Source organism: Suncus etruscus, chromosome 5 (genome assembly GCF_024139225.1).
Source record: "Suncus etruscus isolate mSunEtr1 chromosome 5, mSunEtr1.pri.cur, whole genome shotgun sequence".
Classification (NCBI taxonomy): Eukaryota; Metazoa; Chordata; class Mammalia; order Eulipotyphla; family Soricidae; genus Suncus; species Suncus etruscus.
The window spans coordinates 151,574,814-151,596,431 of record NC_064852.1 but is presented as its reverse complement, the minus strand read 5'-3'; the positions used below and the strand labels follow the sequence as shown (position 1 = coordinate 151,596,431).

Genomic DNA, 21,618 nt, shown 5'->3' with positions numbered 1-21,618 from the left:
ACAAAGGAAGAGATTCTGCTTTTGGATATAAGAGGATTGGCTTACACTGAATTACTAAATAAACACAACACTTCACACCAATTTCTAAGGTTATAAAATGGATAGTTACATCTGCATCTGCTTCCCTTTCTTTTTTCTTTTAAAAATATGGAAAGCTTCACGAATTTGAGAGTCATCCTTACGCAGGGGCCATGCTAATCTCTGTTTTGTTTTGTTTTTTGGGCCATACCCGGCGTTGCTCAGGGGTTACTCCTGGCCGTCTGCTCAGAAATAGCTCCTGGCAGGCACGGGGGACCATATGGGACACCGGGATTTGAACCAACCACCTTTGGTCCTGGATTGGCTGCTTGCAAGGCAAACGCCGCTGTGCTATCTCTCTGGGCCCGCCATGCTAATCTCTGTATCATTCCAATTTTAGTGTATGTGCTGCCGAAGCGAGCACTGCTTCCCATTTTTTGAAAATTATATATAGCCTAACAATGGCTGTGTTAACATTTAACAAATAATCTCCCATTTTTACACAAGAAGCTTGAGGGGTTTGAATCTTTGTCCACAGACATGCAAATTTAACAGTCCTGCACTGGCACTGTACATCCAGATATAATTTGCATTGGACTTTTTGCAACTGTATGTGCCTAATAGTCTAAAATTTCAAAGAGGAAAAGATATATTTCGTGAACCGTTTTGTGCCAAAGACTAGGTACTTTATGTGATCTCATCTGAAAGTCATCAAAGGAAAAGACACAAGCCTCGCACATTCTCTCTAGTTTTTATTCCTCTAAATAGCATCATCTAGTCGGGGCTCTATATCAGAGTACACAGCACCAGGACTAAATTCCTAACCAGCACTCAGAAACTTTTGAATGATTAAGGATAAAACACTCTATCATTTACCTTTTGTGCATAAAAGGAAGAGGTTAAATTAATCCAGGTTTGCCATCCGTAGTTACGCGGTGGGTAGGTATTACCTGGCCTGTAGCCCAACACCCTCAAGCACTGAGCACCTTGCAAGGAGAGGAGGTGGAACCCTCCCTGGCTTTCACCGAGTCCCAGAAAGGCTTGGGGGCGGTGCCGGAAGAGCGCCTCGCGTCCAATCAGCGAGCTGGCGGGTGCGAGGGGAGCCAATCAGCGGCAGGCTGCTTAAGTAAGCCCCGCCCACCCAACCACGCCCCCTCGGGCCAGGTTGCTCGGGGGCTGGAATTGCGCTGCGCTGGATCGGTCCTGGCAGGTGAGTGATCGGGGATGCCGGGCTGGGGTCGGGCTGGCAGGTGGGGCTGGAGGCGCCAAGGCAGGCCGGAGTCCGGGGCGAGGAATTTGCTGCCCGGCTTGGGGGGCGCGGGCAACCGGGACCTTCTCCCCGCTCCGACTAGCGAGCCTTGCAGGGGCCAGGGGCCGCTGTCACAGTCCCGGAGACCCCAGCGGGGGATCGCGGAGCCTCGGAGCGGGATCGGGGTCCCCGGGTGGGCCCTGGCCATGGCCGGGGTGCTGAGGACCCGGCTGCCCCGCGCCCCCGGCCGTACATAGAAACCGTTGCTAGGCCGGAGGACGCTCTTGCTCCAATCCGGCTGCAGAGGGCGCCGGGCGGGCCTGTGCGGGAAGGTGCGCCCTAGTCGGGGGATCGATCGGGGCGGTGCGGGTGGGTCCAGCAAGGGGGGGACACTTGTGCTCCCCCTGGGGCCCGAAATTTCCCCTTGATCAAAGAGAAAAGTGTTGCACTGGGGGCTAAGTTCTTTTCCAACTGAAGTGGCCACGTGTAGGTAGTGGTGGTGAGAAAGTGCATCTCGCCAAGCAGCAAGCAAACTTGCAAACTTGCTGACTTCCAAAGAAGAGCCTCAGAAATGTCTATATGGTTTATAAAAACATAATTAAAAAAAAAGGAAAAAATAAATGGGGTCGAGAGGTAGTACAGCGGGGTGTTTGTCTTCTATCTGGCTGACCTGCATTCCATCTCTAGTAACTCCTCCCAATGAAGGAGGGAGGAAGGCAGGGAAGGAGGAAGAAAGGAGAAAAGAAGAAAGATAATAAAGATGAGGGCTAGAAGGTTCCACCCATGATATGAAGCTTGCCACAAACAGTGGTAAGTGCAGTTAGAGAAATAACCTCACTAACAACTATCATGAAATTGTTAATGAGTGAGTGAAGTAGAATGCCTGTCTTGAATTCAGGCAGGGGGTGAGGAGGAGGGAGATGGGGGGCATTGTTGGTGAGAATGAAGCATTGGTCAAGAGGGGGAGTCTTCTTTTTATGACTGAAACCAATTACAATCATGTTTGTAATCACGGTTCTTAAATAAAGATATTTTTAAAAAAATAAAATAAAGAGGGCCGAAGTTATAGCAGGCAGGGTGTTTGCCATGCTCTCGGCCAACCTGGGTTCAGTCCCTGACATCATATGAATTTTTTGGCTGAGGATGTTTGTTTATTTGCTTGTTTAGTTTTTGGACCACACTCATGATGCTCAAGGATTATGCTTGATTCTACATTCAGGAATCATTCCTGGTTATGCCCTGGGGGCCCCAGGTAATCAAAACCAGGTGGGCTCTGTGGCAAGTCCTCTATCTGCTGTACTGTACTGCCCCAAACCTTAGGATGAGATTAATTGAATGAGGATATTTTCACTGCAAACATACAATAAAAATTCCAATCCTAAAGTCTCTGTGGTTGCCAGATACTTTCTTTCTTTCTTTTTTTTTTTTTTTTTTTTTGGTTTTTGGGTCACACCAGGCAGTGCTCAGGGGTTATTCCTGGCTCCAGGCTCAGAAATTGCTCCTGGTAGGCACGGGGGACCATATGGGACGCCGGAATTCGAACCGATGACCTCCTGCATGAAAGGCAAACGCTTTACCTCCATGCTATCTCTCCGGCCCCAAAATTATTATTATTTTTTTTTTTTTTTGGTTTTTGGGCCACACCCTGTGACGCTCAGGGGTTACTCCTGGCTATGCGCTCAGAAGTTGCTCCTGGCTTCTTGGGGGACCATATGGGAGCCGGGGGATCGAACCGCAGTCCGTCCTAGGCTAGCGCAGGCAAGGCAGGCACCTTACCTCCAGCGCCACTGCCCGGCCCCTCTTTCTTTTTTTTTTTTTTTTTTTGGATTTTGGATCACACCCGGCAGCGCTCAGGGGTTACTCCTGGCTCTATGCTCAGAAATCGCTCCTGGCAGGCTCAGGAGACCATATGGGATGCCGGGATTCAAACCACCATCCTTCTGCATGAAAGGCAAACACCTTACCTCCATGCTATCTCTCCAGTCCCTGCCAGATACTTTCAATTCAAGGTAATTTATTTTTATCTCATCAGATACTTAATGATGGCTAATAGTTCATCAGAGAGATTCAGTTCTGGCCATTTGAAAATTTTCATCTAGCAGGGCTAGGCACATAGTAAAGGTGTTGAGGTGATTGCCTTGCCGCCAACTGACAAATATGTTCCTCTGAGCTCCAAGGAATGAGTGACCTAACACAAGATTTGGCCCCAAAGAAAAAAAGTTCTTACCTTGTTTTTCTATAACCTTCACTTTTAAGGTAAGGATGGTGGGGGCTGGAGCGATAGCACAGCGGTAGGGCATTTGCCTTGAATGCGGCAGACCTGTACGGACCTGGGTTTGATCCCCAGCATCCCATATGGTCCCCTGAGTCAGGAGCAATTTCTGAGCACAGAACCAGGAGTAACCCCTGACCGCCGCTGGGTGTGGCCCAAAACAAACAAACAAACAAACAAAATCTCTGTGGAACATTTGGATTTCAAGTATATAGAAAAATGTGCATTTGGAAAAAAAAATGTCTGTGTAGAGCTAGCTCGGCTGTGTGCAAGGTAAGTCGCTCCAGCCCCTTCGGCTTCTTTTCCAAAAGTCTTTCTTCCATCTCCTTTGCTCTGTTGTTGCTGTGATAGCCAATGCCTGGGAACTGTGTGAGCATTTGACTCTGGGGCTCCCAGAAGCTCACTGAGCTTCATACATGCGCTTTGAGGGAGGAGATACACAAAGTTATGTAAGAAACACACAAGTTATGGCTGTGGAATCACTTCCTGGCCATGACACAACTAGGGTTGAGGGGAAGTGTACCACCTTTTTGTGCAGATAGGTGGGCACACACCTGGCTGTGTGTGTGTGCAGCTGGAATGCTCTTAAGAAGCTGTGACCATGAGAAGTGGAGCTGCCAAGCCCTGAACAGGAGGGCCAGGTTCCTGCCCCACGGAACCAGGACAGTTGTGGCTATGGACTTGCCTGGCAGAATTCCAAGTCAAAGAGCTATTTGACCACCAGCCTGTCAGGATGATTTTAGCAGAAAGCCAGGAAGAACTCTGCCCAAGGCAGCATTTCCCTTAGGAAACTGTATTCACCTTTTCTCTCCATCTCTAATTGCATGGATGCATAGTGAGCATCAAGATGAAACCTTCTGAGGAATCAGTCCTAAAATAATTTCCACCTTACATTGTTTCTCCCATATATTTACCTTCCCTGAACACCCACGCCCCTTTCCTTTGGTCTTATCACCCTTTTTTTTTTTTAGAATGACAGTTAATGTCTCAGGCTTAACAATATCTTTGCTTTTTCACTTTTCTATGAAGCCCTTTTGTGCATAAAAAACAAACTGTTTTCTCTTCATAAACTATTAGGAAGAGATAGTACAGCAGACAAGGCACTTGCTTTGTATGCCATTGATCCCCTGCACCCCAGATGGTCCCCCAAGCATCTTAAGGAATGATTTTTGAAAGCAGACATGTGTTAACCCTGAGCACAGCTGGATGTGGCCCACAAAACAAAACAATAATAACTTGTTGCATCTTTTTTTCCAGTTTAATTTACAGGACCCAGGAACAGAACATAAAAGGGTAGAGGTAAACTTGGTTTGTTTTTTTTATCCCCTAAAGAGCCAGAAATATTTTGATATTGTTATTTCAATTTTGCCTAATCATTGAATGTCATTGTTGTTCTTGGAGAGTTTAAAGTTTCTCTTTGGAAATATGTAATCCACTTCCTTTTCTATGGAAATAAGAAAATATATTAGGAGTGTCTAGATGGTTACCAAATATTATCCAAATTGAATCTTAGAATATATTTATTAAGGGCCAGAGCAATAGCACAGTAGGTAGGGTATTTGCCTTACACATAGCCAACCTAGGTTCTATCTCCAGCATCCCATATGGTCTCCTGAGCTTGCAAGGAGTAATTTTTCTTGGTTTTTGGGTCACACCCGGCAGTGCTTAGGGATTTCTGCGCTCAGAAATCGCTCCTTGCAAGCTCAAGGGACTATATGGGATGCCAGGATTCCATTCGTCCTGGGTCTGCTGTGTACGAGGCAAATACCCTGCCGCTATGCTATCTCTCTGGCCCCCGCAAAGAGTAATTTCTTTCTTTTTTTTTTTTTTTTGGTGTTTTGGTTTTTTGGGCCACACCCGTTTAATGCTCAGGTGTTACTCCTGGCTAAGCGCTCAGAAATTGCCCCTGGCTTGGGGGGGACCATATGGTCGGGGGATCCAACCATGGTCCTTCTTTGGCTAGCCCTTGCAAGGCAGACACCTTACCTCTAGCACCACCTCACCAGCCCCGCAAAGAGTAATTTCTTTTTTTTTTTTTTTTTTTTTTGGTTTTTGGGTCACACCCAGCGGTGCTCAGGGGTTACTCCTGGCTGTCTGCTCAGAAATAGCTCCTGGCAGGCACGGGGGACCATATGGGACACCATGATCCGAACCAACCACCTTAGGTCCTGGATCGGCTGTTTGCAAGGCAAACGCCGCTGTGCTATCTCTCCGGGCCCCAAAGAGTAATTTCTGAGCGCAGTCAGGAGTAACCTCCGTGCACTGCCACCTGTGACCTAAAAAAAAAAAAGTGTGTGTGTGTGTGTGTGTATAATAAAATCCTCAACTGTCTGTCTTACATTGTTTTAGCTATGACCACTGAAGCTGAAGCTTGTCCGTCACTGTGGGGTTTTGGAACAACAAAAACTTTTAAAATCCCTGTGGAACATTTGGATTTCAAGTATATAGAAAAATGTTCAGATGTTAAACATTTGGAAAAAATTTTCTGTGTACTCCGGTAAGCCCTGAAAATCATTTATGTTCAAGTCTGCCAAGTGGAATAAAACTGGGGGTGTGGCCAAGCTAAAACCACTTTAGTGATAGTAAAACAGTTTCAAATGTTGACGATCTTTATTGTAATCATCCTGTTTAGAGTCTAAAACAGTGGTTTGCTCCTGGGGTTCTTCCTGAAGCCAAGGTCTGTTTGCTCACCCTGGAAACCAGTAGTGGAGAACAAAGGGAGAAGAGGGGGAAAGGGGAGAGCTAAATAGGTTTAATCATATGCTAAGAACTTAGAAGATGGTGGGCATGTGTCTCCCAAAAGTCATCTTGCTTCCAGGACGGCACTTGGGATTTTTATGGGAAAGGAGGGGAAGTGAACAGAGCAGGTAAAAGTAGCAGAGGGAGGGAGGGATGAAGGGAAGGAGAGAAGAGGGGAGAGAGGGTGGGCAGAGGGTGGTGATGGATTTCCATAAGAAGTGAGCCAAAAAGAGCACACACAGATCTCCACTGAGCAAGGAAGAAACTGAGCTCCCTGGGTGGATGGATTTAGTTTTCTATTGTACCCTCTGTCTTGGGGGTTTGTTTTTGAGCCACACCCAATGCTCTGGGTTTACTCCTGTCTCTGTGCCCAGGGATCAGCTCAGGTGGTGTAAGACATACAAGGCAGGGCCTGGCACAATAGTACAGCAGAGGAGTGCACTTGCCTTGCATGCTGCCAATACACTTTACATGGTCCTCCGAGACCCACTAGGAGTAATCCCTGAGTGCAGAGCCAGAAGTAATCCCTGAGCATCAATAGGTGTGTCCCCCAAAATAAATCTTGCACAAGGCAAGATCCTTCCCCTGCACTGTCTTTCCATCCCCCATCTCCTCTGCCATTTTCTTCTATCCATGTGATAAGAAAATGAGCAGAAACATGTTATTGGGATGAAAGTGCGACATCTCACATTCTGCCTCATGTTGAGTTTCCATTTATATCTTTCCCCCTCAAGAGCCAAGTGTTTTTGGCCTGAGAGGGAGTATGGGATTAAGGAGCAGACCTTATTTGATTCTATTTGATTCTCTGGCCCCAAACATGGTCCCCAAACATTGCTGACTTGAAGGGGCACTCAGACCTCCTAAATAAAGTTTTTCCTCCCCTCCAAATAAACAAGTAAATTAAAGAGAAACAAGGCCATAGGGGCTGGAGTGATGGTGCAGTAGCAGGGCATTTGCCTTACATGCAGCTGACCCAGGACAGACTGAAGTTCGATCCTCCGGCGTCCCATATGGTCCCCCAAGCCAGGAGTGACTTCTGAGCGCATAGCCAGGAATGACCTCTGAGCATCACTGGGTGTGGCCCAAAAATAAAAAAAAAAAAAGAAAAAGAAAAGAAAGGAAAGAAAAAGGTAAAAGGAAACAAGAACATAGAGATAATCCAAGTATTTAAGACACTTGTCTTACAGATTCAAAGCCATAGCACATGTGAGCCCCAAAACACCATCAGGAATGACCCCTGAACTCAGAGCCAGGACTAGCATCTAAGTACTACCTGGTATGATCTTCAACAGAACAATTAAAATTTTTTTGATTTTGCAACTATATGATCCATTTTAATTTTTTTTTGTTTGTTTTTTGTTTTTGGGCCACACCCAGCGGTGCTCAGGGGTTACTCCTGGCTGTCTGCTCAGAAATAGCTCCTGGCAGGCTCGGGGGACCCTATGGGACACCGGGATTCAAACCAACCACATTTGGTCCTGGATCGGCTGCTTGCAAGGCAAACACTGATGTGCTATCTCTCTGGGCCCTGGTTTTTTTATTTTTCCATCATTTTGCTTTTTGGGGCCAAATCGATGATGCTCAGAATTTACACTTGCTCTGTCTGTATTCAGGGATCATTACTGTCAGGGTTTGGAGGACCATATGGGATGATAGGGATTAAACTCAGGTTGGCCACATGCAAGGCAAGTGCACTCCCTGCTGTCCTATCTCTCTAGCCCCCTTATTAATATTGTGCAATGCTTACTGTTCTACTGCATCAGGGTCAGCCCCCCAGTGTGCCAGTGTCTCTCCACCACTGTCCCTAGGTCCCTTCTGCTATCCCCATTTGCAGCCTCGGCTCTCAGTCCTGTGACACTATCTCAAGGTTTGGGCATTAACTATTCTCTTACTTTGATTCTTTATGTCTGAGCAGGATCATCTTGTGTTTGTCCTGCTTCTTCTGACTCATTTCACTGGCCATGGCCCCACTGACTCTAGCCACACTGCAGCAAACTGTAGGATTTCATTGTCCCTTTCATGCATGAGTAGACCACACATAAGAGGCACACATAAGACACTTTTCTTCATCTTCTCATCCATCACTGGGCACCTTGGTTCTTTCCAGATCTTGGCTATTATAAAATATTACTGCAGTGAACATAGGGTACACGTATTTTTCAGGATCCATTCATAACTTGTATATTTTTTATTTTTTGGAGTTTGAGCCATCAAAATTTAACAGTGCTCATGGCATTCTCCTGGATATGAGCTCAGGGGTTGATCCTGGTGGGCTCAGAGGACGATATGGGACGTTGGGGATTAAGCTCAGCTTGGTGGCTTGCAAAGCAAGCCCACTATCTGCTGTACTATTGTTCCAGCCCTCCATTTATAATTTAGAAGACCTTCTATACAAAATGAACCGTATATGTATTAAAAGGGAGGGAAAGTATTATTCATTGTAACTTTTTTCCTTTTTTTGGACCATGCCAGCAGTAGTTAGAGCTTACTCCTGGCTCTGTGTTCAGGAGCTACTTCTGACCATATGGGACCAAATATGGACAATATGGGGATCACCGGGGATCATATGGGACACTACAGATTAAACCTGGGTCAGCTGCGTACAAAGCAGGTAATCTGCACTATCATTTCAATCCCATTATTGTAACTTTTAAAATGTGTTATGTAGGCGGCCAGAGAGATAGCATGGAGGTAGGGCATTTCCCTTGCAGTGATTTCTGAGCGTAGAGCCAGGAGTAACCCTTGAACACTGCCAGGTGTGACCCCCCCCCAAAAAAAAAACCCAAAAATTAAAAAATTAAAAAAAATGTTATGTGGGGCCGTAGTGGTGGCACAGCAGGTGCTTGCCTTGCACGTGGCTGACCCAGGATGGACATGGGTTCAATCCCCAGCATCCCATATGGTCCTCTGAGCCAGGAACAATTTCTGAGCACAGAGCCAGGAGTAACCCCTAAGTGCTGCTGGGTGTGGCCCAAAGACCAATAAAATAAAATAAAATGTGTTATGTGAGCCAGAGAGATAGCAAAATGGGCCAAGAGCATGCTTTGCATGAAGGAGGTTTAGGTTCGATCTCTGGAACTGCAAGACCCCTGAGCACTTTGCTGGAGCAACCCCCAGGCACAAAATCAACACTAATGACTTTGCACCTGTTTTTCACTCCTTGACTCAAAAGCAATAAAAGCAGGGCCCAGAGCAATAGCATAATGAATGAGACATTTGCCTTGCACATGGCTGGCCTAGTTTTGATCCCATGCACCCCATATGGTCCCTTGAGCACCACCAGGCATGATCAAACAACAACTAAATAAAAATAAATGAAGTAGGAGAAAATGTGAATTGGTGTTCCAGTGGGCTCTCTCTTTTCCCCTTCCTTTGTATCTACTGCACTCCCTGGGGGGACAGATGGAAATGGGGATGACGGGGTTGAGGGGGAGAGTGGGAGGCAGAAAGAGTCCCTGAGATCTTTCTGAAACTCTTGCACTTTAAACCAAGCACACAGCCACTGGTCTAGATGATCCACCATAAAGTGAGATTCTGATTTTTTTTTTAAAGGTCTGGTGACGAAGGGTATTACCCCGAACTTACAGAATTTTGTGAAAAGCGCCTGACAAAATTGGCCCCTCAGAGTCGAGCCCTGCGGAAAGAAAAGCCAGCAGCGACTGCATCCAGCTTTGCAGCAGAAGAATGGGAAAAAATCCACGGGGATCTAAAGGTCCAGAACCACCCTTGGTTGGGAACATTGTGCTTCCTTCTAGGGGACATTGCAGCCTCCTTGTGAGGTGCCAATCAGTGGGGTTTGGTGATGTGTCATCTGGAGCCCCAGGTTTCTTTCTGTTGTAGAGACTTTGTAGTGGTAATCCTTAGGTAGTAACAATAGCTTGGAAACAGCCAAGATTGGGGGTGGCAGGGAGAAAGAGAGAGAGAGTGGGGAGAGGAGAGAAGAGGAAAAGAGAAGAGGGGAGGAGAGGGGAGAGGAGGAAGAGGAGAGAAGGGAGAGGAGGAAGAGGGGAGGGGAGAGCAGGGAGAGGGAGAGAGAGGAGAGGAGAGGAGAGGGGAGAGCAGGGAGAGGGAAAGAGGAGAGGAGGGGAGAAGAGGAGAGGGGAGGGGAGGGGAGGGGAGGGGAGGGAAAAGGATGGAGAAGAGGGGAAGTCAGGCATGCAGCAGCTCCAGTTTCAGACATGCCAGCACCACCAGGGGTCACTCCTGAGCACAGATCCTCTGATTAGTGCTGGAGGGCTATTTGCTTGTGCTCAGTGCTTCCAACTCAGATTACAAGGGCAGTTGGTCTTGATCTTAGTCTAGTGGGTAAGATGCTTGCTTTGCATTCACTGACCCTGGTTCAGACCTGGAATCTCATGTAAGCTTCCGGGCACTGATGAGTGATCCCAGAGCCAAGAATAAACCCTGAGCACTGCTAGAGGTACCCAGAAAATTAAAATTGCTTGATTAAAAGATCTAAAATTTTAGGGCCAGAGAGATAGCACAGCAGTAGGGCATTTGCCTTGCAGGTGGCCAACCCTGAAGAGACCTGGTTCGATTCCTGACATCCCATATAGTCCCCCAGCCTGCCAGGGGCGATTTCTGAGTGCAAAGCCAGGAGTAACCTCTGAGCGCTGCTGGGTGTTGCCCCTGCCCAAAAACCACTCACTCAACCAATAAAGTTAAAAAAAAAATATCTGAAATTATGGAATTGTATTTGGGTCTGCACTTTTCAGGGGATCACTCCTGTCTCTGCACTCAGGCGGTGCACAGGGACCATATGGGATGCCGAGGACCAAACCTGGGTCAGCCACATGCAAGGCAAGTAGCCTATTCCCAGTACAATCACTCTAGTGTTAAGTGTGTAGAACGAGTGAGAAGGGCATTGCCTTGTATGTGACTGGCCAGGGTTCTATCCCTGCCAAGCCCCACCTAGTACTGCTAGGATCATTCTGAACAGTCAGGAGTAAGCCCATACACTTCTCAAATTCCTTTGTTCACCTCCATTCTTTCCAGAGCTGGGTATCAGAAATTAAAGAAGAGGAAGATAGAATTCAGTGCAAAGACTCAGAGCGCCTCCCAGCAGCCAGGAGGGATCCTCCAGTGCGTGGCTCTAACCACCAGCTCCATGATGAGAAGGGGAAGGTGGGTCATTTGGGGGGCAAGGTATAAATGGGGGGGGAGTGCAAGATTGTTATTGTTTATTAAAAGCATTCAATCAGGGGACCAAAGTGGAAAGTCCCCCGCTCTCACCAGGAGCTTAGCTGAGTTTTTCTTGAATCACAAAAGAAATTTGGGGACCAGAGGTAAGGTGCTTGGTTTGCATGCCCTCGACCCTGGTTCAATCCCCAGCAACACATATGGTGCCCTCCTCCAGGTTAACCAACTATTGCTATTATCTTCCCTGACTACTTAGGTCCTCCACCCAAAAAAAAACCTCTGTGGGCACCTGGCAGTTGCCTTGCTTCATGCCCTCTGTTACTTTCAGTGGCCTGGGTCCTGGGTAGGCTCACTTTACGCCTCTAAGTGGATATATGTATGTTTTGTTTTGTTTAATTTTTTTTTACTTTTTACAAAATTTTCTAAATTTAGAAGCTGGAGTGGTAAAGTGTGGGTAAGGTGTTTGACCTGCACAGCCAACCAGGATTTGCAATCCCTAGTATCCCATATGGTTGCTGGAGTACCTCTAGGAGTGATTCCTGAGTGCAGAGCCAGGAATAAGCCTTGAGCATCTCCCAAGTGTGGCTCCAAAACAAAAACAAGAAATGTCTAAATTTATGATTTCACAGTTTGTACAAATAGGCCCAGTCATACCAGATCTAAATAACATAGTCCATGCCACTTGTAGAGTGTATGCACAGATATCCTAAACTAACATTTTGTTTGGTTGGTTGGTTTTGGGTCACACCTGGTGGTGCCCAGGCTCAGGGTTTACTCCTGGCTATGCACTCAGAAATTACTCCTGGCTGAGGCCTGAGAGATAGCATGAAGATAGGGTATTTGCCTTGCATGCAGAAGGATGGTGGTTCGAATCCCAGCATCCCATATATGGTTCCCCGAGCCTGCCAGGAGCGATTTCTAAGTGAAGAGCCAGGAGTAACCAAAACCAAAAAAAAAAAAAAGAAAAGAAAAGAAAAGAAAAAAAGGAATTACTTCTGGCAGGTTTGGGGGGACCATTTGGGATGCCGTGGATTGAACCCAGGTTGGCCATGTGCAAGGCAAACACCCTCCCCACTATCACATTGACTCTGTAAAGCAAGCCAACATTTGGATAGTGAAGTTAAATGAATGGAGCCCTCAACATGCTGGGATTTGCTTGGTCAGGGCTGAGAAGGTGGCCCAGGCTGGCCTGAGTTGTCCAAGATGCCTGTGACCATGTGTCCCCCCACCAGGAAAGAACACAGAGCAGGAGCTCAAGAAACACGCAGTGAACCCCTTACCCACCAATGATTTCTGGCTGTCATCAGTTTGGCTGGCACTTCAGTCTTCTTTGATGTAGAGTTAGTACAAGTTGAGTGTCAATCGTTATAAGCTAATCCAGTCTAATGTGACATTGCCTTTTTATTGCCCCAGTGTCTAGCTTGGTTTTTCTTTTCTTTTCTTCTTTTTTTAGCTTGGTTTTTCTAACTAACAATGGAGGAAGGGAGCAGGGCTATACCCAGTGGTGCTCAGGGATTATACCTGGCTCAGGAATGACTCCAGTGGTGTTGCATGAAAAGCCAGCACCTTAGCACATTTCTATTCTCTCTCTGATTCTCCATTGTCTAGGTGTGTGTGTGTGTGTGTGTGTGTGTGTGTGTGTGGTTTTGAGACCACACTTAACAGTGCTCAGGGGTTACTCCTGGATGTACACTTAGGAATCACTCATCACTCCTGGTGGTGCTCAGGTGCCTGGATAGAACTGAGGTTAGTCACGTGCAAGGCAAGAAAGAGATTTAACTGCTGAGTTATCCCTCTGGCTTGCCAATGTCTAGTTTTTAAAGAAGCAATGCCAGCTTAGTAATAGTTTTTTTTAAGTATAAATCATTCAAAATCATGTCTCACATATGTGAGTTCTAAAATGCTATGTATGGGGGTTTGGGGGAAAATGTTATGTATGTACTCTAAGTCTTATAGGTTGTTTTTAGAATTAGCTATAAAATTTATTTTTGTTGTGCCAAGTGATAGCACAGCAGTGGGGCGTTTGCCTTGCGCACAGCCAACCCAGGTCAGACTTGAGTTCAATTCCTGACATCCCATATGGTCCCCTAAGCCTGCCAGAAATTATTTCTGAGGGCAGAGCCAGAAGTAACCCCTGAGTACCACTGATGTGGCCCCCCAAAAATTTTAATTATTTTTAAACTTAATTTATTGATTGATTGTTGGGCCACACCCAGCAGTTCTCAGGGGTTACTCCTGGCTCTGCACTCAGAAATTGCCCCTAGCCGGCTGGGGGACCACATGGAATGCCAGGAATCAAACCGGGTTCCTCCTATGTTGGTTGCATGCAAGGCAAATGCCCTACTGCTGTGCTATCTATCTGGCCCAACAATTTTTGTTTTTGGAGGAGGCTATACCTTGCTGTGCTTAGGGCTAACTCTTTTTGTTTGTTTGTTTGTTTGTTTGTTTTTTGATTTTTGGGCCACACCCGGTAATGCTCAGGGGTTACTCCTGGCTATATGCTCAGAAGTTGCTCCTGGCTTGGGGGATTATATGGGACACCGGGGGATCGAACCGCGGTCCGTCCAAGGCTAGCGCAGGCAAGGCAGGCACCTTACCTTTAGCGCCACCGCCCGGCCCCAGGGCTAACTCTTGACTGTGCTCAGGGAAGTGCTTAGGGGACCCTATGTAGTACCAGGGATTGAACCTGGGCTGACTTCATGCAAAAATCTTAACTCCAGGGGCCAGAGCGGTGGTGTGAGCTGTGAGATGTCTGCCTCGCCCACGCCAGCCTAGGATGGACCAAACCCCCCCTCAAAAAAGAATCTTAACTCCTGTCTGATCTCTTTTGCCCTTAAATGTTAAATTCCTTTCAAACTTGCTGTAAATATCATGTTAATTATAATATTATGATTTCAAGGATACTATTTTTGTTATCCATTAAATTTGTTTTTTTTATTTGTGATGTTTGTGACATTTATAGCATTCTTTTTTTTTTTTTTTTTTTTTTTTTTTTTTAATTTTTTTTTATTTAAACAACTTGATTACATACATGATTGTGTTTGGGTTTCAGTCATAAAAGGAACACCACCCATCACCAGTGCAACATTCCCATCACCCAAGTCCCAAGTCACCCTCCTCCCCACCCAACCCCCGCCTGTACCCTAAACAGGCTCTACATTTCCCTCATACATTCTCAATATTAGGACAGTTCAAAATGTAGTTATTTCTCTAACTAAACTCATCACTCTTTGTGGTGAGCTTCCTGAGGTGAGCTGGAACTTCCAGCTCTTTTCTCTTTTGTGTCTGAAAATTATTATTACAAGGGTGTCTTTCATTTTTCTTAAAACCCATAGATGAGTGAGACCATTCTGCGTTTTTCTCTCTCTCTCTGACTTATTTCACTCAGCATAATAGATTCCATGTACATCCATGTATAGGAAAATTTCATGACTTCATCTCTCCTGACAGCTGCATAATATTCCATTGTGTATATGTACCACAGTTTCTTTAGCCATTCATCTGTTGAAGGGCATCTTGGTTGTTTCCAGAGTCTTGCTATGGTAAATAGAGCTGCAATGAATATAGGTGTAAGGAAGGGGTTTTTGTATTGTATTTTTGTGTTCCTAGGGATTTATAGCATTCTTAACCAATATTGTTTCCTATGAGTGGTGCTACTATATTGTCTTCATCACCATCATCCATTAAGTTTTACTACCCAATATTTCACATTCAAGTATAAACTCTATACTTCACCTTTTCTAACTTAATCATGTCCCCCAATACTTGCACCTGTGCTGAAACTTATTAACCATATGAAATATGATTCTGTTACAGGGAAAATATTCTTCTAACAGTAAACCAGCTAAAAAGAAAATTCCAAGGGATTACGCAGAATGGGATAAGTATGTTCTTCTTTTCCTCCCTTCCTCCCTTGCTTTCTTCTTTTCTTCCTCCCTCCCTCCTTCTTTCCTCCCTTCTTCCTTCCCTTCCTTCCTCCTTCCCTCCCTTCCTCTCTCCCTCCATCCCTCCCTCCTTTCCTCTCTTCCTCCCTCCCTCTTTCCCTCCATCCCTCTTTCCTTCCCTCCCTCCCTTCCTCTCTTCCTCCCTCCCTTCTTCCCTCCATCCCTTCTTCCCTCCATCCCTCCTTTCCTCCCTCCCTTCTTCCCTTCTTCCCTCCCTCCCTCCTTCCCTCCATCCCTCCTTTCCTCCCTCCCTCCCTTCCTCCCCCCTTCCTCCCTCCCTCCTTCCTTTCTTCTTCCTCCCTCCTTTCCTCCTTCTCTTCCTTCCTTCCTCCCTCCCTCTACTCCTTCCCTTCCTTCCTTCTTCCCTCCCTCCCTCCCTCCTTTTCTTCTTCCCTTCCTTCCTCCCTCCCCCTCCCTCCTTTCCTTCTTCTCTTCCTTCTTTCCTTCCTTCCTTTTTCCCTCCCTCCTCCTCCCTTCTTCCTTCCTTCCTTCCCTCCCTCCTTCCCTCCCTCCCTCCCTCCCTCCTTCCTTCCTTCCTTCCTTCCTTCCTTCCTTCCTTCCTTCCTTCCTTCCTTCCTTCCTTCCTTCCTTCCTTCCTTCCTTCCTTCCTTCCTTCCTGCCTTCCTTCCTTCCTCCCTGCCTTCCTGCCTGCCTGCCTTCCTTCCTGCCTGCCTTCTTGCCTTCCTTCCCTCCTTCCTTCCAAGGGGTCACTTCTGGCTCTGTACTCAGTAATTACTAAGTAAGGGGGTACTGTAAGATGGTACTAAGGGGTCACTCCTGGCTCTGTACTCAGTAATTACTCCAGCCAGTTCACTGGGCACCCTATGGGATGCCTGAGGGGACTGAATTTTGGTCAGCCCCAGTGCCTGCCTTTTGTACTATCTCTTCAGCCCCTTTCCCTTTCTCTACCTCCCTCCCTGCCCCTCCCCTCTCCTTCCCTCTGTCCTTCCCCCTCCTCTACCTTCCCCTGCCCCATTCCTTCTCCTAGTCCCATCCCCTCCCTCCAGCAGTGCCCATGGGCCTGGGGTCACCAGGCAGAGCTCAGTGTACCCAGCAGTGGTGCTGAGGCAGATGACACATTGACCTGGGCAGTGCTCCTCCCCAGAGCTCTCTACCTGGCCTACTTTTTAGTTCCTATCTAAGTACATTGTTAGTTTTGGTTTGGAGGCCCAACATTGCTCAGAGGCTACTCACAACTCTGCTCTCTTGGGGCTGGAGATAGCATGGAGGTAGGGTGTTTGCCTTGCAAGCAGGATGGTAGTTCAAATCCCGGCATCCCATATGGTCCCCTGGAGCCTGCCAGGAACGATTTCTGAGTGTAGAGCCAGGAGTAACCCCTGAGCACTGCCAGGTGTGACCCAAAAACCAAAAAAAAAAAAAAAAGTGCTTTTAGGGGCCAAAGCGATGGCATGGCGGCACATGGCCAACCCTGGACAGACCCTGGTTTGATTCCCAGCATCTTGTATGGTACCCCAAGCCAGGAGCTATTTCTGAGCTCAGAGCCTGGAGTAACCTCTGAGCACCACTGGGTATGACCCAAAAGCAAACAAATGAACAATATATACATATATATATATATGTATGTATATATATACACACATAATAATTTATGAATGTTAGTTTCTTGCTTATAACATACTTAAAAATTATTCTCCTTTAATTTAAGATTTGACGTGGAAAAAGAATGTTCAAAGCTTGATGAAGATTACAAAGAGAAAACTGTGGTAAACAACAAGTTGCATTTGTCTAAAATCAAGACAAGCATAGACATAACAGGTGATTGGGGGTAAAATAAGAATGACTTAGTCTTGGGTCCAGAGTGATAGTACAGGAGGAAGAGCACTTGTGTTGCATGCAGCTGATCCTGGCTTGACCCCTACCATCCTATATGGTCCCCTGAGTCCACCAGGAGAGATCCCTGAATGCAGAGCCAGGATAAGCCCTGAACATATTGTTTGTGGTAATAAAATAAAGCCAGGGCCCGGAGAGATAGCACAGTGGCGTTTGCCTTGCAAGCAGCCGATCCAGGACCAAAGGTGGTTGGTTCGAATCCCGGTGTCCCATATGGTCCCCCGAGCCTGCCAGGAGCTATTTCTGAGCAGACAGCCAGGAGTAACCCCTGAGCACTGCCGGGTGTGGCCCAAAAACCAAAAAAAAAAAAAAAAAAGAAAGAAATAAAATAAAATAAAGCCAAAATTTAATAATAAAAATCTGCCAGTCTTGGAAAAAGGCCTGCTAACCTCCATCTGTCCCTGGCACTTCCCCTGAGGACTGCCAGGGGTTTGTTCTGAGCACTGCCAGGTGTGGTCAAAACACACCTCCCACAGACAGAAAATCAAATGTGAATGACTGCTGAAGAGTGTGCCCTTGTGTTCATAACTGTATATACTGTCGTTTTAATTATTAAATATAAAGTCTAGGGTCCATGTGTCTGAGGTGAGGCCTTTCTCTTCAAAGCACAGCCCAGCCTGGCTTGGCACCTCTAGCCCCTTTAGCAGACAGGTCTGAAGATTGCAGGGTAATGGGAAGCGAGATTAATTCACAATCATTTAAAGTTTTATTTGAGACAGCTCAGTTTATTCTATGGCCCTGTCCGCCAGATGCTTTTCCTCACATGGCTTCAATGCTTAGCGTATTCCAAGCAGCTTCTTCTCTGCTGCTCTCCTCTGGCTTTCTGCCTCTTTCTCTCAGGAGCTCTCTATCTCTCTCCCTTTGAGCTGCTCTCCATGCTCCTTTTTTTGCTGCCTCTCTTTTCTCTCCATCTCCCTTTCTTTTTTCTTTCTTTTCTTTTTTCCTTCCTTCCCTTCCTTCCTTCCTTCCTTCCTTCCTTCCTTCCTTCCTTCCTTCCTTCCTTCCTTCCTTCCTTCCTTCCTTCCTTCCTTCCTTCCTTCCTTCCTTCCTTCCTTCCTTCCTTCCTTCCTTCCTTCCTTCCTTCCTCCTTCCCTTCCCTTCCCTTCCCTTCCCTTCTCTCCCTCCCTCCCTCCCTCCCTCCCTCCCTCCCTCCCTCCCTCCCTCCCTCCCTCCCTCCCTCCCTCCCTCCCTCCCTCCCTTCCTTCCTTCCTTCCTTCCTTCCTTCCTTCCTTCCTTCCTTCCTTCCTTCCTTCCTTCCTTCCTTCCTTCCTTCCTTTCTTTCTTTCTTTCTTTCTTTTCTTTCTTTTTGGTTTTTGGATCATACCCGGCAGTGCTCAGGGGTTACTCCTGGCTCTACGCTCAGAAATCGCTCCTGGCAGGCTTGGGGGACCATAGGGGATGCTGGGATTTGAACCATCGTCCTTCCACATGCAAGGTAAACACACTACCTCCTATGCTCTCTCTCTGGCTCCCCCATCTCCCTTTCTTATCCCCTCACTCCCCCCAGGCAGACTCCTCTACCTGCCTGTTTCAGGTGTGGGAAGTTCTGATCATTCAGGTGGATAAACAAAAAGTTGGTTTGTTTGGATTTTTTTGTTTTTTGTTTTTGAGTCACAACCGGGTGACGCTCTGGGGTTACTCCTGGCTCTGTGTTCAGAAATCGCCCCTGGGGGCCTGGAGAGATAGCACAGCGGCGTTTGCCTTGCAAGCAGCCGATCCAAGACCAAAGGTGGTTGGTTCGAATCCTGGTGTCCCATATGGTCCCCCGTGCCTGCCAGGAGCTATTTCTGAGCAGACAGCCAGGAGTAACCCCTGAGCAATGCCGGGTGTGGCCCAAAAAACCAAAAAAAAAAAAAAAGAAAGAAATCGCACCTGGCTTGGAGGACCATATCGGACACCGGGGACCTAGCTCCATCCTAGGTTAGCACATGCAAAGCAAATGCCCTATCGACCATGCCACCGCTTCTGCCCTGGGATAAACAAGAAGTTGGGGGAGGAGATACCTTTCCATTTTTCCTTTTGATGCCCCTATGCAAATTTCTGTTATTCGTTTAGTTTTTCCCTTGTCTTTTCAGGACCTATTACTTATTTTCCATTTTGTTTTAATTTTTTTAAAGAATTAAGAAGTGGGCAATGTGATGCAAATAGAGCCTTTGAATTAGCCCTCATTTTTATCTTGTTTTCCATGGGTCTTGTTTCCCCATTGCCTTTTCATCTGGCTTTTTCCCCTCCCCTTGGTATGGGGCGTTGTTTTTGATCTCATAAATGCTAGTCAGGAGACCTTAACTGTGTGCTGCCATCTTGGCTCGTGGTTCCACATGGTGGAGCTACTGGCTTGTGGGTAAACAACTTGCAGTGTGGGTTTTCTTGCCTGCTAAAACCTCCATATCTGTGTGGATTACTTATTGTGGGGAATTACTACCGGACCTGCTTCTATCATGCCCGGATGGGGGTATGGGATTCCCCTTTCCATATTGGGGACTGTGGAACATTCAACCTGACTTAAAACAGTGTACTTCTGTAAATATATGTATTTTTGGGGCTGAGTCATAGTATAGCTGGTAGGCCACTTGTCTTGCACACAGCTGACCCAAGTTCTATTCCTGGTATCCATATGATCCCCTGAGCCTTACCAGGAAGTGACCCCTGAATGTAGAGGCTGAAGTAATCCCTGAGGGCCAGAGTGATAGCACAGTGGGTAGGGCAGTTGCCTTGCACACGGCCAACCTGGGTCTGATCTCGAGCATCCCACATGGTCCCCGAGCCTGCCAGGAATGATTCCTGAGCGCAGAGTCAGAAGGAACCCCTGAGCACGGCCGGGTGTGTGCGGCATCCCCCCCAAAAAAGGTAATCCGTGAGCATTGGATGGCCCTCAAACAAAACAAAACAAATAATGCACACATAAATATTTTTTATAAAACATTTTTTTCAGTTCTCTTAATTTCTTGTTTTGCTCTTTTACTTTTTTTTGCCTTTCCCAGAAATACTAGGTATGTGGTTCTGAGATCAAGCCTGCTCTTCTTTCATGCAAAACATGTGCACTAGCCCCATGAGAAATCTCCTCACCCTTTAAAAATCTTGTTTTGCTTTGTTTGGGGGCCACATTCAGTGATGTTCAGGAGTTACTCCATGTGCTGCACTTAGGAATTACTTCTGGTGGAACTTGGGGGAATATATGGGGTGCCTGAGATTGAACCTGGGTCAACTACATGCAAGGTAAACATCCTCCCCACTGTGCTATCACTCTGGGCCCTGCTAGTATTTTTTTCTTTTAGTTTTGGGGCTTGACTCAATGGTGCTCAACACAGGGGACCCTATGGGATATTGGGGGATTGAATCCAGGTCAGCTGCATGCAATGCAAGCACTCTTACTATCTGTCTGGCCCCAAGACCTTTTTGTCACTTAATACCAGTTCATATCTATTTCTAGGTCTGACCGAGAAGGAGAGGGTCTTTCTTGCTACCCATGAAAGGGAAAAGGGCAATGAAGCCTTCAACTCTGGAGACTATGAAGAAGCCATTATGTATTACACAAGGCAAGTGGATCTTGGCTGTGTTTTAACCTTTCATTTCAGAGTTGATTGCATTTTTGGTTTGATTTCTGACAGAAAATTAATCTATGACAGAATCCCTTCAGATATTGGACTGGTGATTTATCTGTTTATTTTAATTTTAATTTTAATCTATTTATGTTAATTTTAATCTGTTTATTCACATAAGGCAGGCATCTTCAGTCCTATAATATCTGTCCATCCCCCAAGACAGTATAGCTTGAAAACAATAAAATTAAGCCTCAAAAGGTCAATGGCCTAAAATATTTTGGAAAAAAATGTTGTATATGCTTCTCAAAAAAATTTTTTTAATATGAAAAAACCATTGTGTTTGCCTTTTTTTGGTATGTGGGCCACAACCAGCAGTGCTCAGAAGCTACTCCTGGTCAAGTGCTCAGGGGTCACACCAGCAGTGATTGAGGAAACCATTGGCTGTACTGGGGGATGAAACCAAGGCCTTCTTCATGCGGATCATGTGCTCCAACCCACAGAGCTTTCTCCAGCCCCCTGTTTTTTGTTATATTTTTGTCTGGTTTCTGTTGTATTTTGTTTTGTTTTAGGCTCACACTGGTGGATGTGCAGGGGTTACTCCTGGCTCTGCACTCAGGAATAACTACTGATAGACTCAGAGGACTATAGGGGCTACTAGGGATTGAACCCAGGTTGGCTGTGTGCAAAGAAGCACCCTACCCACTATACTATCTTTCTGGCCCTGGCTGTTTTGAGACACTTTTTTATTTGTGTTTTTGTTTTGGGATCACACTCAGCAGTGCTTAGGTCATTCCTGGCCTTGCACTCAGGAATTAATCCTGGCTGACTCTGAATATCATATGGGATGCCAAGAATGGGTTTGAA

The 21,618-nt window shown here is 46.4% G+C and overlaps 1 protein-coding gene and 1 non-coding gene across 2 annotated transcripts in view; one reads left to right on the top strand and one right to left on the bottom strand.

Moving 5' to 3' along the window:
• Nucleotides 1-141: 141 nt before the first annotated feature.
• On the bottom strand, nt 142-247 carry LOC126009859 (U6 spliceosomal RNA). Its single transcript, XR_007496041.1, has one exon. It is a non-coding gene; the product is annotated as a U6 spliceosomal RNA (small nuclear RNA).
• Nucleotides 248-5,890: 5,643 nt separating this feature from the next.
• The window catches only part of SPAG1 (sperm associated antigen 1), a 55,891-nt gene continuing 40,163 nt past the window's right edge, over nt 5,891-21,618 (top strand). Inside the window, exons 1-6 of the mRNA XM_049772954.1 lie at nt 5,891-6,036; nt 9,831-9,990; nt 11,274-11,402; nt 15,234-15,301; nt 17,028-17,137; nt 20,643-20,748. Coding sequence (XP_049628911.1) covers nt 5,891-6,036; nt 9,831-9,990; nt 11,274-11,402; nt 15,234-15,301; nt 17,028-17,137; nt 20,643-20,748 — 719 coding nt within the window. The remainder of the gene's footprint in view (nt 6,037-9,830; nt 9,991-11,273; nt 11,403-15,233; nt 15,302-17,027; nt 17,138-20,642; nt 20,749-21,618) is intronic.